The 12186-nt window shown below is 40.3% G+C and overlaps 1 protein-coding gene across 1 annotated transcript; it reads left to right on the forward strand.

Annotated features, from left to right (window-relative positions):
* Nucleotides 1-2527: 2527 nt before the first annotated feature.
* LOC139632285 (ras-related protein Rab-1B-like) lies at nt 2528-8700 on the forward strand. The gene is made up of 6 exons (XM_071497155.1): nt 2528-3090; nt 4825-4897; nt 5006-5101; nt 5400-5495; nt 5594-5725; nt 6772-8700. Exons 1-6 carry the CDS (start codon nt 3077-3079, stop codon nt 7006-7008), a joined length of 648 nt encoding a protein of 215 aa, XP_071353256.1. The 5' UTR covers nt 2528-3076; the 3' UTR covers nt 7009-8700.
* The last annotated feature ends 3486 nt before the right edge of the window (nt 8701-12186 follow it).

The following is a 12186-nucleotide window of genomic DNA, read 5'->3' on the forward strand; positions in this document are numbered from 1 at the left end:
GTCCTAAGCTTCTAATTTCCTTACATACTTTATCAAACCAGTTGTCACTTTGAGGCTTTTTATTTTTGGATTGTTTCGATAGTGATCTTTTAGCGGTCTGTATGATGTCAATAATGCATTCTTTACTGTGAGCATAGGCTATGTGGTGTCCAGATGGATGTGTAAAAGTGTAAGAGTTTTGGTGGTGCTAATTGCTTTCTGGAGCTCTTCTGTGCTGTTTTAACCCTTCTGTATGATTTTCTGATGGCAGATATAGGTGCAGTGGGTCAATGGAAGAGAAAGGATCTAGATCTCTTACAATTTAATTGTTACGGGCTAGTCAGGTCTAGCCATAAGTGATTGTCAATAATAGTCTTAACCTGGAGTAATTATAGAGGGAAAACAAGAAAAGAAACAAACAAAGCTGGAACCAGTTTCTATGAATGGAGAGAGAATGGTGGGGTTAGCTCACCTGCAAGTCTGTTAGCCGGGTTGCAGCCATCGGGCTGTTAGCACTGTCCTTGGTGAAGCCTTGACCTGGCTGGTCTCTCGTTTTGCGAGTGACGTGCCAGTGTGCCAGTGTCTTGTGATTCAGTTTAGGTTTTGGGTGGTTGGATTCCAACATAAAATGAACAAACTCCTTCTCTTAAAAGTTCAGGGATGCCATGCTGTACAGCAGCCTTCTTCATCACCACAGTGGCGTCCTCATGTGCTGACTCCCACTCAGGTGCTACACGCTTGAGTTTCTTTACATCCTTTTAAAGAGCAACTGCTCCGAGCACCTCACAGATGGTGCATCTGAGACTTCACGACAGCACAGAGACATATCATCAATACAGCTTAACCCCCATCATTGTTTCTCCACGAAAACCAGTCCAACAAAGAAAGAGAGGAATTCTACTCTCCCTATATCCTAACATAATTAATTGTGCTGTTGCCAAGAGGTGAGCAAAAAGTATGTCTTCCTAAACAGTGTCGCCCACCACAACAGGGTCAGGGGAGAAAATGGTATCAGGAGATTTGTCGTTTTCTGGGGAGATTTTTCAGACTGCATTTCTGGACTGTGGATGACAAGTGAGTGCAAAGTTAAACCGGCTGAAAAACAGGGCCCAGCATGCTTGTCTGGATTTGAGGCATTAAGCAGTTTTGTGGAGGTGAGTTTAGTGAGGAGTGCTGCCACCTTGCTGTAGTCACGGATGAAGCACCGATAAAAGTTGTTGAACCCCAGGAACTGTTGGACCTGTCTCCTGGTGGTAGGGTGTGGCCACTTCACCACCGCCTTGATGTTTTCAGGGTCCACCTCCACTTGGAGGCCTATCCTGATGATATGTGTCAACATGGAATGCACACTTATCTGGTTTAACAAAACGTTTCTTCTTGGGCTACAGACCACAGTATAAACACTCACTTTGGATCCCCTGGAGTCGCTCTTCCACTGGCAAGTGAGCCCGACCCAGTTGCATAGGCTCACCCTCAGCAGTCTGCTGTAGCGCTCTGAGGTTTGTAATGGCTGGTCTGGATGTTCTGTTGGGAGAAGGCAGAGGGACAGGGATGACAGGGGTGGCTGAGGTCCGAGCTGCTCTCTCTAACCAATGTTCTTGCAGATGGTTGTTGATTCTTATGGTTAATGAGACTAACGATTTCAGATTAGCTGGCTTGTCTCTGGTAGCTAATTTATCCCTCAGGTTCTTGTTCACCCCTTTCACAGAAACCCCCCACAGTGCCTCCCATTCCAGTTTAAGTAATTTGGGTGATCAAAGATTAACTTTAGACATGAAACTGTACAATAAGGTGGCTAAAGGGTTGTGAATGTTCATTGCCTCTTCCCGTGCCAGGGCTCTTGTTCTCAATAAATGGCGTGCAAAATGTACCTTGGAAGAGTCTGAAGCAAAGGTAAGTGGACACTGAGGAAAACCATATCACCTTGAAGAAGAAAACCATGACATTTTTCAACCTACCCATGAAAAAGTTCAGGATCTGTAGCGTAGGAATCATGGAGAGGGGAGGAGGGCAGTGCAGCTCCTAGAAGTGGATTCTGGATCACAGGGACTGAGACAGCGTGCACAGTGGTTAAGAAGGAAATTTGACGGGTAATTCAGAGACCTGGTTTACCATAGATTGGTTACTCTCGAACAGAGCTCTGATAACCTTGGAGGAGTCCTTGACTGGAGATAGCTCTGTGTAGAGCGGAAAAGCAGGGGAAGTCTTCTAGCAGTCCAGTGGTGAAGTGGTTGAAGGGGGAAATGTCCAGGGGCTGGTTTCAGGCTGGAGGTGATGGGGGAAAAGGGTGAGGCTGGTTTGTGTGTGTGGCAGGATGCAGAGCAGAAGCTCCTCAGACAAAGGATAAGGAAATCCTCCGGAGACAGACAAACAAAGCTGGGCGGGCAGACAGACTGGCAGAACTGAGCAGGCAAACTGGTCGACACAAAATGATTCCATACTGCAGGAGTTTGGAGTTGATGAGCCGATTGATGACAGGCGTAGAGCAGCTCCTTTAAGAAAATAGCTCAGCAGATGAAAAGCTCATAACTACTTCTTGCTTGATTGTTTTTTGAGTTTCAGAGCTGTGGTCGGTCCAGTGACATATGACACACAGGAGATGCTGTCAGTTTGATGTGATGTCAGTCAAGAGCAGAGGTACAGTGTGGTGCAGCTCACAACAACAGCAATGACAGATGAGCACAAACACGTCACCAACTGAAAACAATAAAGGAACTAATTAAAGGTTTTAGGTCTAAAGTTAGAAGGTGACTGTAATCAGCAGTACATTGTGTGTCTGTTTTCCCGTGAGTGTGTGCAAGTGTCTTGGTTCCTAGGTGCTGTCCCCTGTGTAACCTGAGCTGGTCTTTATTAATAAATAATGCACCTGAACCAGTCAGCTCATCAGTTCGCTCATGAGATAGGCAGCTCCAGTGTATTCTGCCATTTGGTCTCCAAAGGACAGATACAGACCCGCACACATACTCACACACAGACAGACACGACAGAACAGGACACAACATCATAGAGTCGGAGATAATCTGACTGTTCTCAGGTTTAGGATTTGATTTCAGGGATTTTTGATTTTGTTGTGTCACCTGGAACAACCTCCCCAATCATGAATCCTGAATAGTAAGTGTTCTTTCTTTTCTGTATGATGTGTGTAACTGTGTTACTGATGTGTGAATATTCAGTTCCTACACAACACATACTGTACACCACTAGGATACACTGACATCTTCAGTATGACAGTGACTGCTGACATGGAAAATCTCTTGATATGTTGCTTTAATTCTGTGTATGTGTGTAAAACATAAATTACAAAATGGATAATGGAGGGGTTGTGAATAAGGCATCCAGAGTTAAAAAAGAAAAAAGTCAACTGAATTTTCTGCACAGACAACTCTAGGTAACTTGGATTCGGATCACTAGGCTGCTGAGGCTGATGGGTATTTTAGGCCTTACACCGGAGACACACTGGATGCATGGCTGGTGTGTCGTGGCTGCCGTTGCTGATTTGCTGCAGAAAAACAAGCATGTGTTTTCACACCAGCTGCGACTGCCAGCTCTATCCGTGCAGGATACTTGAATTTTGGATTCCTCTTCATTTTGAATTCATTTCTGAATTTGCCTCTAAAATGCCACTGTCTCCACATGCAGCTGCTAAAATGGTTAAAAAATATATTTTTTCATATCTATGACATGTTCAAATTCAGCCTAGTCATTCAGACTATAGTGGAAGGTGTCAGTCTTGTGTAATATTGCTAATAGTCATGTTTTGATGTTAAACAACATCTAGCAGCTGTGTGAGACAGTATTAGTCTTTTCAGCACGAACCCCAAACCCCAAAACAATTAATGACAAAGTCCATGTACAGAAGAAATTGGGGGGCTGGGGGTAGACAAAACATTGAAGTTTAACATGGAAGCCTGCTGTTTGTTTCCCATTTAACCAGGACCACAATCATTCTATAACCTTAACCTCATGCTTATTATTGTAAATGTCACAATAAAATTTTCTTCAAAATGCATTTGCTGTCAAAAATCAGTTGTAGAATTTCCACAGTTTCCACAGTATGACTATCGCTATGGTAAGCTGTGACTCCACTGCTAACATGGTGACATTGGAAATACTACTAGGCTATATTGTTACTGCTGACCCTTGTGACTATGGATTAAACAATAGATATCTAATATTATACTAACAGCAGTAATGTATGTGTGTGTGCGTGTGTGTGCGTGTGTGTGTGTGTGTGTGTGTGTGTGTGTGTGTGTGTGTGTGTGTGTGTGTCAGACCTCCAAACCTCCAAATTCAGAACATGTTTGCACAACAAAGACATTTTGGACAATCTTTATTTTTTCACAACTTGTATTCAGTTTCATAAAAACGCTCACAGCCCTTGAAACCACAGTTTAACTTGAACCTAATCTTCAGCACGACATGAAGGTGAGAAAAGAAAATCTTAGCAAGAATCATAATCCATTTTTTTCTCTGCCAGAACAGTGTGTGAACATAATGGCTGCTGTGTTTCAATTGTATGTGTATGTATGTATATATAGAGTATAATAAATATAGTATAGTATATATGTGATATACTACACATATACAATATACATATACTAATTTGCACTAGAGTTCAGTGGAAACACACTGAATGTGATTATAATGTCTGGTTTTCCTAGTTCACCTGGTTTTCTTTCTTATTATGAACTTTAACTTTTGAATTAGGCAGCTGTTGTTATTAGATCACAATTCAGTTATTAACAAACATGAATTGCTCCCTGTGCTATGTCCTAGTAGAAGAGACACTGTCAAGTGTTTTTGTGTAAATGTGTATCTAAGAACGTGTGTGTCTCCACGCTCCAGTGACTACCTGTTCAAGCTTCTTCTGATTGGTGACTCTGGAGTTGGAAAGTCATGCCTGCTGCTACGCTTCGCAGTAGGCCGCACACACACAAACACACACACACACACACACAAACACATTTTGTTTTGAACACTTTTTACACTTGATGTTCATGTTGCACTCCTCCCACCCCATCCCCAGGATGACACCTACACTGAAAGCTACATCTCCACCATCGGTGTAGACTTCAAGATCAGGACCATCGACATGGATGGCAAGACAGTGAAACTGCAGATTGTAAGAGTTCGTTTATCAGATGTAGTCATTGGAAAAAAAATCAGGTTTCCCATTTGTCATAAACAAGAAATCCAAACTGCCAAAAATTTAAAAATATAATTTCAGAGTACCTGCAGAGTGGGATCTAACACATCATCTTACCCATCTCAATGTCTCTCTCTTGCTCTCTCTCTCTGTGTATGTATGTGTGTGTGTGTGTGTGTGTGTGTGTGTGTGTGTGTGTGTGTGTATGTGTGTGTGTGTGTGTGTGTGTGTGTGTGTGTGTGTGTGTGTGTGTGTGTGTGTGTCTGTCCTTTAGTGGGACACAGCAGGTCAGGAGAGGTTTCGAACCATCACCTCCAGCTACTACAGAGGAGCTCATGGCATCATCATCGTCTATGACATCACTGAGCAGGTCAGTGGGTATTTTCGTCATCAACACAATGAGAGAGCTTGAAAATTAACTTCTCCTCCTCCTTCACACTAATCACTCTGTCTCTCTTTTCTCCTCAGGAGTCCTTTAATAACGTGAAGCAGTGGCTGGACGAGATAGATCGTTATGCCTGTGAAAATGTGTCAAGGCTGCTGGTGGGAAACAAGTCTGACCTTATTAGCAAGAAAGTGGTGGACGCCGCCACTGCTCAGGTAACAGGCTTCACACAGTGTTAAACAATTCCAGCCACTACTCTAGCAGTTGTGAAGCTGTAATGTACGGTGGCCCTGAGGGCGCAACACACTGCAACCTAAGAAAACATATGCAAATAATGAGGAAATAGGACACTTTTTTGTTCACCTTGGAAGCACTTCTGTTCTCATCTGTGCTATTTGCTTTTGTTGTGTGTATTTGCACCACATGTGCTGTCAAATTGAAGAAGATTTTTTTCTGAATTAGCTTGAGTTTTGTCTATTTGCATGTGTTTTCTTAGGTTGCAGTGTGCTGAGCGCTCAGGGCCACTGTAGTAATCTCATGTAATACCAGAAAACTAAACATGAATTGAGAGACAACACTGCTATTGTAGCTCCTTAGTACTTGAAGGGCAGATGTAGAATGTAATGTAAATGTGAAAGGGCCAAGTTGTTACCAGAGTCAGAACTTAATGATAATTAATGGAAGTATTAGCATGCTTACGCATTCATGTTAGCATATGGTTAGTTTGTCAACATGCTAATGTTATGCATCCTATGTTGGCAATAATCTTTTAGTTCATTAGAGTTCTTGTCATGAATTGAAGTGCTGGGCAAGGGGAGAGTTTGACCTGTTGGTGGCGTCACATGAAAAATCAGAGACATTTTCAACTTTTGGAATATTTCCTCCACTACATTTCAACGTTTATATTCAACTGCATTTATCTGATGTTACTTTATAAGAGTTACTTTGCAGAATGTTTACATGCCACACATTATATAAACTCATAAGTTATGATGGTCTGGTGTAGTTTGAAACACCAAACAGAATATATAGCAGTTATACCATCTACAATATTAAATTGTTAATTACTAATTGCTGCTATGTTTCTCTTCAATGTAGACAAATTCTGAATGCAGAGCTTTTACATACAATGCAGTATTTCAACACTGTAGTATTGATACATTGTGATGTTTTTACATATAAGTTTTCCTATTGTTTGTTATTGTTGCCTCCCTTCTGGATTCCTGCCTTCATTCCTTGTCCCCTCCATCTCTGTCTCTAGGACCTGGCCTCGTCTCTTAAGATTCCCTTCCTGGAGACGAGCGCTAAGAGCTCTGATAACGTTGAGAGGGCTTTCCTCACCATGGCCTCTGAGATCCACAAGCGCCTGGCCAGTGACGGAGGGGGGATGCAGGGTGAGTCGACAGAGGCCAGGGCCCAGAGCGCTAAGATCAACAGCGCTCCTCTGTGGCTGGGAGGGGAAAAACAGACTCAGGAGGAGGCCAGTAACTGCTGCTGAGCAGGGGAAACCCTGTGCTGACATGTCTACAATGATATATACACTGTTTAACAGAGAGCGCTGTGTCATTTTAAACACACCCGGCTATCTAGCAATAAAATGAACTATCACATTGACATAAGTATTCAGACCTTTTGAGTGATTACAGCCTCAGGATGGTATTGGGCAGGTGATGAGTGGTGCCTGGTCTCCTCAGATATGACGCTTAGAACTGAGCCCAGGTTCAGAATCTTGTTTCTCACAGTCTGAGAACCCTTTAGGAGCGTCTCTGAATTCTGCAGGCAGCTCCTTCCACCTCACGGTTTTTGCTCTAATTTGCATTGCCAGCTGTGGGACCTTATATAGAAAGGTGTGTGCCCTTCCAAACATTGTCGGTCAATTGAATTGGTCTCAGGTGGACACCAAATAGAGGATCAAGAGAAATGGAAAACACCTGAGGTAAATTTCAAGTGTCACAGAAAAGTGTCTGAATACTTATATCAATTATTCAGTTTTTCCCTTTTACAGTAATTAAATTTACAAATATTTCTAAAATATTGTTTTTACTTTGTAAAATGGTCATGAGAAAAAATGAATTAAACAATTTCAGCATAAGGCTGCAACATAACAAAATGTGACAGATGACAAAAAAATGAATAACTAGCCAAATTAATCACCAGAACAGTGCTGGTGACTAGGTTTTACAGATACATATGGCTTTTACTTCTTTAAAAGTGAAGTTACAAAGTCATATGAAAATAGAAATATTTGAATAACCGTTCATCCTTGCAGAGCTGCTATTATCAATGAATGTACAGTGTGATTTGATTAATCAGTTACCATAATTTAGAGGTGATTTATAATATTTACCAGATTTTGTTGTGTTTTGTTTGTTGTTTGATTATGTCAATAAAATATATCTCAGGATTCTTGATACTGAAAATGTAGTTTAAAGATTTGAAGCATAAAACAAATCTTGATAAATGTGTGAATATGTATATATGAGCATTTTCTGACTGACCCCCTCTCTTATTAAGGTCTGGTTAAGGCTACAAAAAATACTTCTTGAAAGTTAACCATATTTCTTAGGTTCAGAAAGCAGGACTTGAAATGTGCTGATTAGATAAGAAATAACCCCAAAGCTTGAATTTGAAAAATCTGTTGTCACAGGTTCAAAACAAGAGGTTGTATCATTTGAAATCTGGTCAAAACCAATAAACGGAATTTCAGTTATGTAAAATATTCAGTTCAGTTGAAAACATCTGGTATCTAAAAGCAGTATGGCAGCTGTTCAGGCTGTCCACATTATTAAACCTTTAACAGTAAAATATTCTTACTGGAATAAAACTAATCTCTGCAAATATGACAAATTGTTGGACATTCTCAGGAGATATTAGCCTGACAAATATCACTTGGGGATGTGAAGTGATTTCTCATAATTACCTGACAACCCTGAATAGTTTTATTGCGGCCATTTTTCACACAAGTCAATATTGTAGCTCTGGTCTGAATAAAGAATTCTCACAGTGACACAATGATTCACTGCAGATTCATTCCAGTGTAATCAGACGGACATTATTCCATGTATTTATCAAGCATCCAGAATCCTTCATAGGAATTGCACTAAAGCTAAACTAGACCAAATGAGACTACTGCACTATGTGAAAGTGGAACTAGTGATTTTAAATGATGCTTGCCCCTTGGAGAGAGTGTGAGTTCACTGTTTTTCCACAATGTCACCTTCAAAGTAGAAATTATGAATGTGTTAGAGACAGAAGTGTTAAATAAGGAAAAAGTTCAAAATGCTGAATATACAACTACTGACACAAAAATATGATGCCATTTACCAGTCTGTTGTAATTAAGATTTGGCAAATGTATATATATATATATATATATATATATATATATATATGTATATACATTTATATGTATTATATATACCTTAATACAGCTGGAAAGCTAGATGTCAGCCATATTCACATCATTTAACTACAGCTTTGTAACGTGCTTAAAATTGTGAACCCAGCCCCACTATTAGCAGCCAAGAGAGTTAAGATGGATGGAGTTTGAGTTGACTGTGTATCCAGTTGCTTGATATACTGTCTTGACAAGTGTTGAGCAGGGATATAGGCATTTAATGAGGAGCCTGAACAAAGTTATATAACCCTGAAATTTACAGTGCAGGTAAGCTGCTGTTAATTGTCGTTCCACTAGATGCCAGTCTTGCTCTTCTTTCTGTGGCCACAGGGACAAACTGATAAACTTGCCTGGTTGTCAGGCAGTTGGAGCCCTCAATCACAAAATTATGATCTTTGTTTCCCCCCCTTCTCTTTCCCTCCATTTCTCCATACCTTACCACTCTGTTTCTCTTTAGTTAACCACTTAATGTATCCCTCCCTTGTCTAACCTCAGCCTTCCTGTTGTTCCCTTTCCTTTCTTCCCACTTTTCCATTCACCTGATCCCAACTTGTTGTCCTCTCTCCCTCTTATCTCCTATTGTCAGTATTCTTCTCTTTCAGCTGTCTCACTTCCATCTAACTATTATCCTATGTCCTCTTTTCCTCTGTATTTACTTAAGCGCTAGCATCTCCCTACATCTTGCATTGTTCCCCTTCATTTCTATCCCTCTGTCTTTGGCTCTGGCTCTGTGGCTGGTTGTTGCTTTGTAAGTTTGGTTGTGTGAGTGTGATTGTGGGACTTGGAGGCTGATGCTGAGTACTTATGTCACTTGTCCATGTGATACCATATGCCTCACCACCACTACAATATCAAACATTCAACAGTTGGATGCTATGAATATATACTTTGTCATTGCACATCAATACACAACAAAACTTAGTTTGGCAGCAATTTACAAAACTGACCCAATCTGGTTCAATATAGCAACAATGCAACACTGGGTTAACTGAGTATTGGTAGAAAGTCACCCAAGACAGTAGGTTGTTATGACCAAGTGTTAGTCTGATATCACTGTTGGATTATTTAAACCAACTAAAATGTTACAAACTGGTAATCTACTCTAGCTCTTGTGACTAAAGTCAAAACTCTCTCTCACAGTCAGTGAAACAAGAGTCTATGTGGACCAAACTGAGAATCATTTTTCCTTGCTTTCACACAAAATGCATCCAATGACCACATTTTCCAAAATCCATGAACTCTTTTCTCATTCATACTCCAACACCAGCAAAATACTATATATCTGCAGCACATTTTCTCAAATGCTAACACACTGTTTTCAAAACTGTTAAAAACACATTTCATGCATCTCTGCAGTAACCATACATGGAAAATTTTAGAAGAATATTTACAATAAAATCAAATAATATGACAACTGCCAGTGTCCTAGAGAAAGATAAAATAAGGATGAGGCAGTTGTTCACTGTTCCCTTTGAGAAAAACTGTGAAATGAATTAAGCTGGTATCAATATGTTAAGATAAGATATCTGTCAAATATCCAAACAGGGTATACACACCTCTGCATAGTGCAGAGTACTGATAAACTGTGGATTTACTTTATTTTAGAGAGGGATGGAGATGGAAGCCAGTACAAATACAGTCCAAAATCTTAACACCAAAAAGCAGTCCAACTAAGCAGAAGTACCAAAATCGAGAGGCAAGAGAAGCAACCGGTAAACAGGCAGAGATCAAACAGACAGACTAGACTCATGGACTATCTGAAGGACACTGAGGGACTGGAAGACCACAATCTGACAAATGACAAGGGCAAATAGACTGGTATATATGTGAGATATATATTGATTGACAAGTTACAGGTGGGACTGGCAGAGAGAAGTCAAAGGGCAAAAAAACTCTACCTTGGTTGCTGTGTGGGATAATGTGGCGGTCCACCACTCTGCTGCAGTCACAGATGCCATGAATGCCAGGGTTGGATTAAACATTCCAGAAGATTCATCGCCATCGACGACATAAGATGTGATGTTGATGAGAACTTGTGTCCAAACGCAGGAGAGAGGGATGAGTAGAACCCTCACAGTACTGTGCAGTATGAGTTATTATAGTATACATGTTGTTGAAGGTTTTTTTTTTGTTGGAATTATCATCCCAGCCCTGGAATTTCAGGAATTAGTTTTTTGTTTCTAATTTTTATTTTCTCAAATAAATTACTATATGCAATGATATAGGAAAAATAAAGGATATTGAGGCAAATTGCTGCATTTCTGATTCATTCTTGTTACACATACTTGTGTTTACTCTTCAGCAGTTTGTAAAAATCCTTTCTTGGTGTGTTCTTGGTTACACCACAGTTATTTTCTTTCTGGTTTGTGAATACACATTGACTGATGATCAATGTTTTGTGTGTCCCAATCAGTAACTTTGGAGGCTTCCCCATTCAGACATCTCGTGCATACTGCTGGAGGACACCTGGCTACATACAGAAAATGAACAGATAATTAGGTCTTAAACTTTCTAGTGTTCATTGGAAAAAAACTGAGCAAAGCTTATTGACATGAATCGAAAATACAGGTCATTGCATGATTTCTCTCTTGTCCAAGCAAAAATTTGTCTACTTACTTCCTGTATTACAGTAACACAGATTTATACAATGTTGCCCCCTAGTGGCCATGATTCATGCTACATGATTGTTAAAAACAGAGTCAAACAGACCGAGCAGAGAGAAGTAGTAGGATAGAAAAAGGCTTTACTTAGTTTTTCTGTGCACTGGGGATGCATTGATCCGATATACCTGTATTGGTATGGACCTTGTCATGTGGATCAGGTACTGGCCATAAAATGACCACAGTAACTACTGTTTCTTTGTTAGTGTCATAACATTCATGTTAAGTTACATTCTTTAAATCACAGATGGCCATGGTTTAATTTTTTTTAATGCCCCACCAGTCTTCATGTTCCCTTAAACAGACTGCACTCCCACAGCATGTATACGGATTTGAATTTGGTAAAAGGAGAGCACTGGTTTTGGATCAGACCTGCATTAGCAGATACCTTGAATAAAGGTACTGTAATCAACAATGAGACAGACATAGTTGGAACAGTGCATCCTTACCAGGCAGCAGCTGAGCAGTCAGCAGAGGCAAGCAAGTCAAAGATGCAAGGAAAAAAATAAGCCTCAGGTTGTATGAAACTGGAATTTTTTTCTTTTAATGCAAAAGGGGGAGTTACGGGACATCCTCAACACAACTATAAAGATGACTATAAAGATAGTGTTTTTAAAATC

This window comes from Trachinotus anak, unplaced genomic scaffold, assembly GCF_046630095.1.
Source record: "Trachinotus anak isolate AG129_WGS33_773 ecotype Australia unplaced genomic scaffold, CSIRO_AGI_Tana_v1 ptg000014l, whole genome shotgun sequence".
Lineage (NCBI taxonomy): Eukaryota > Metazoa > Chordata > Actinopteri > Carangiformes > Carangidae > Trachinotus > Trachinotus anak.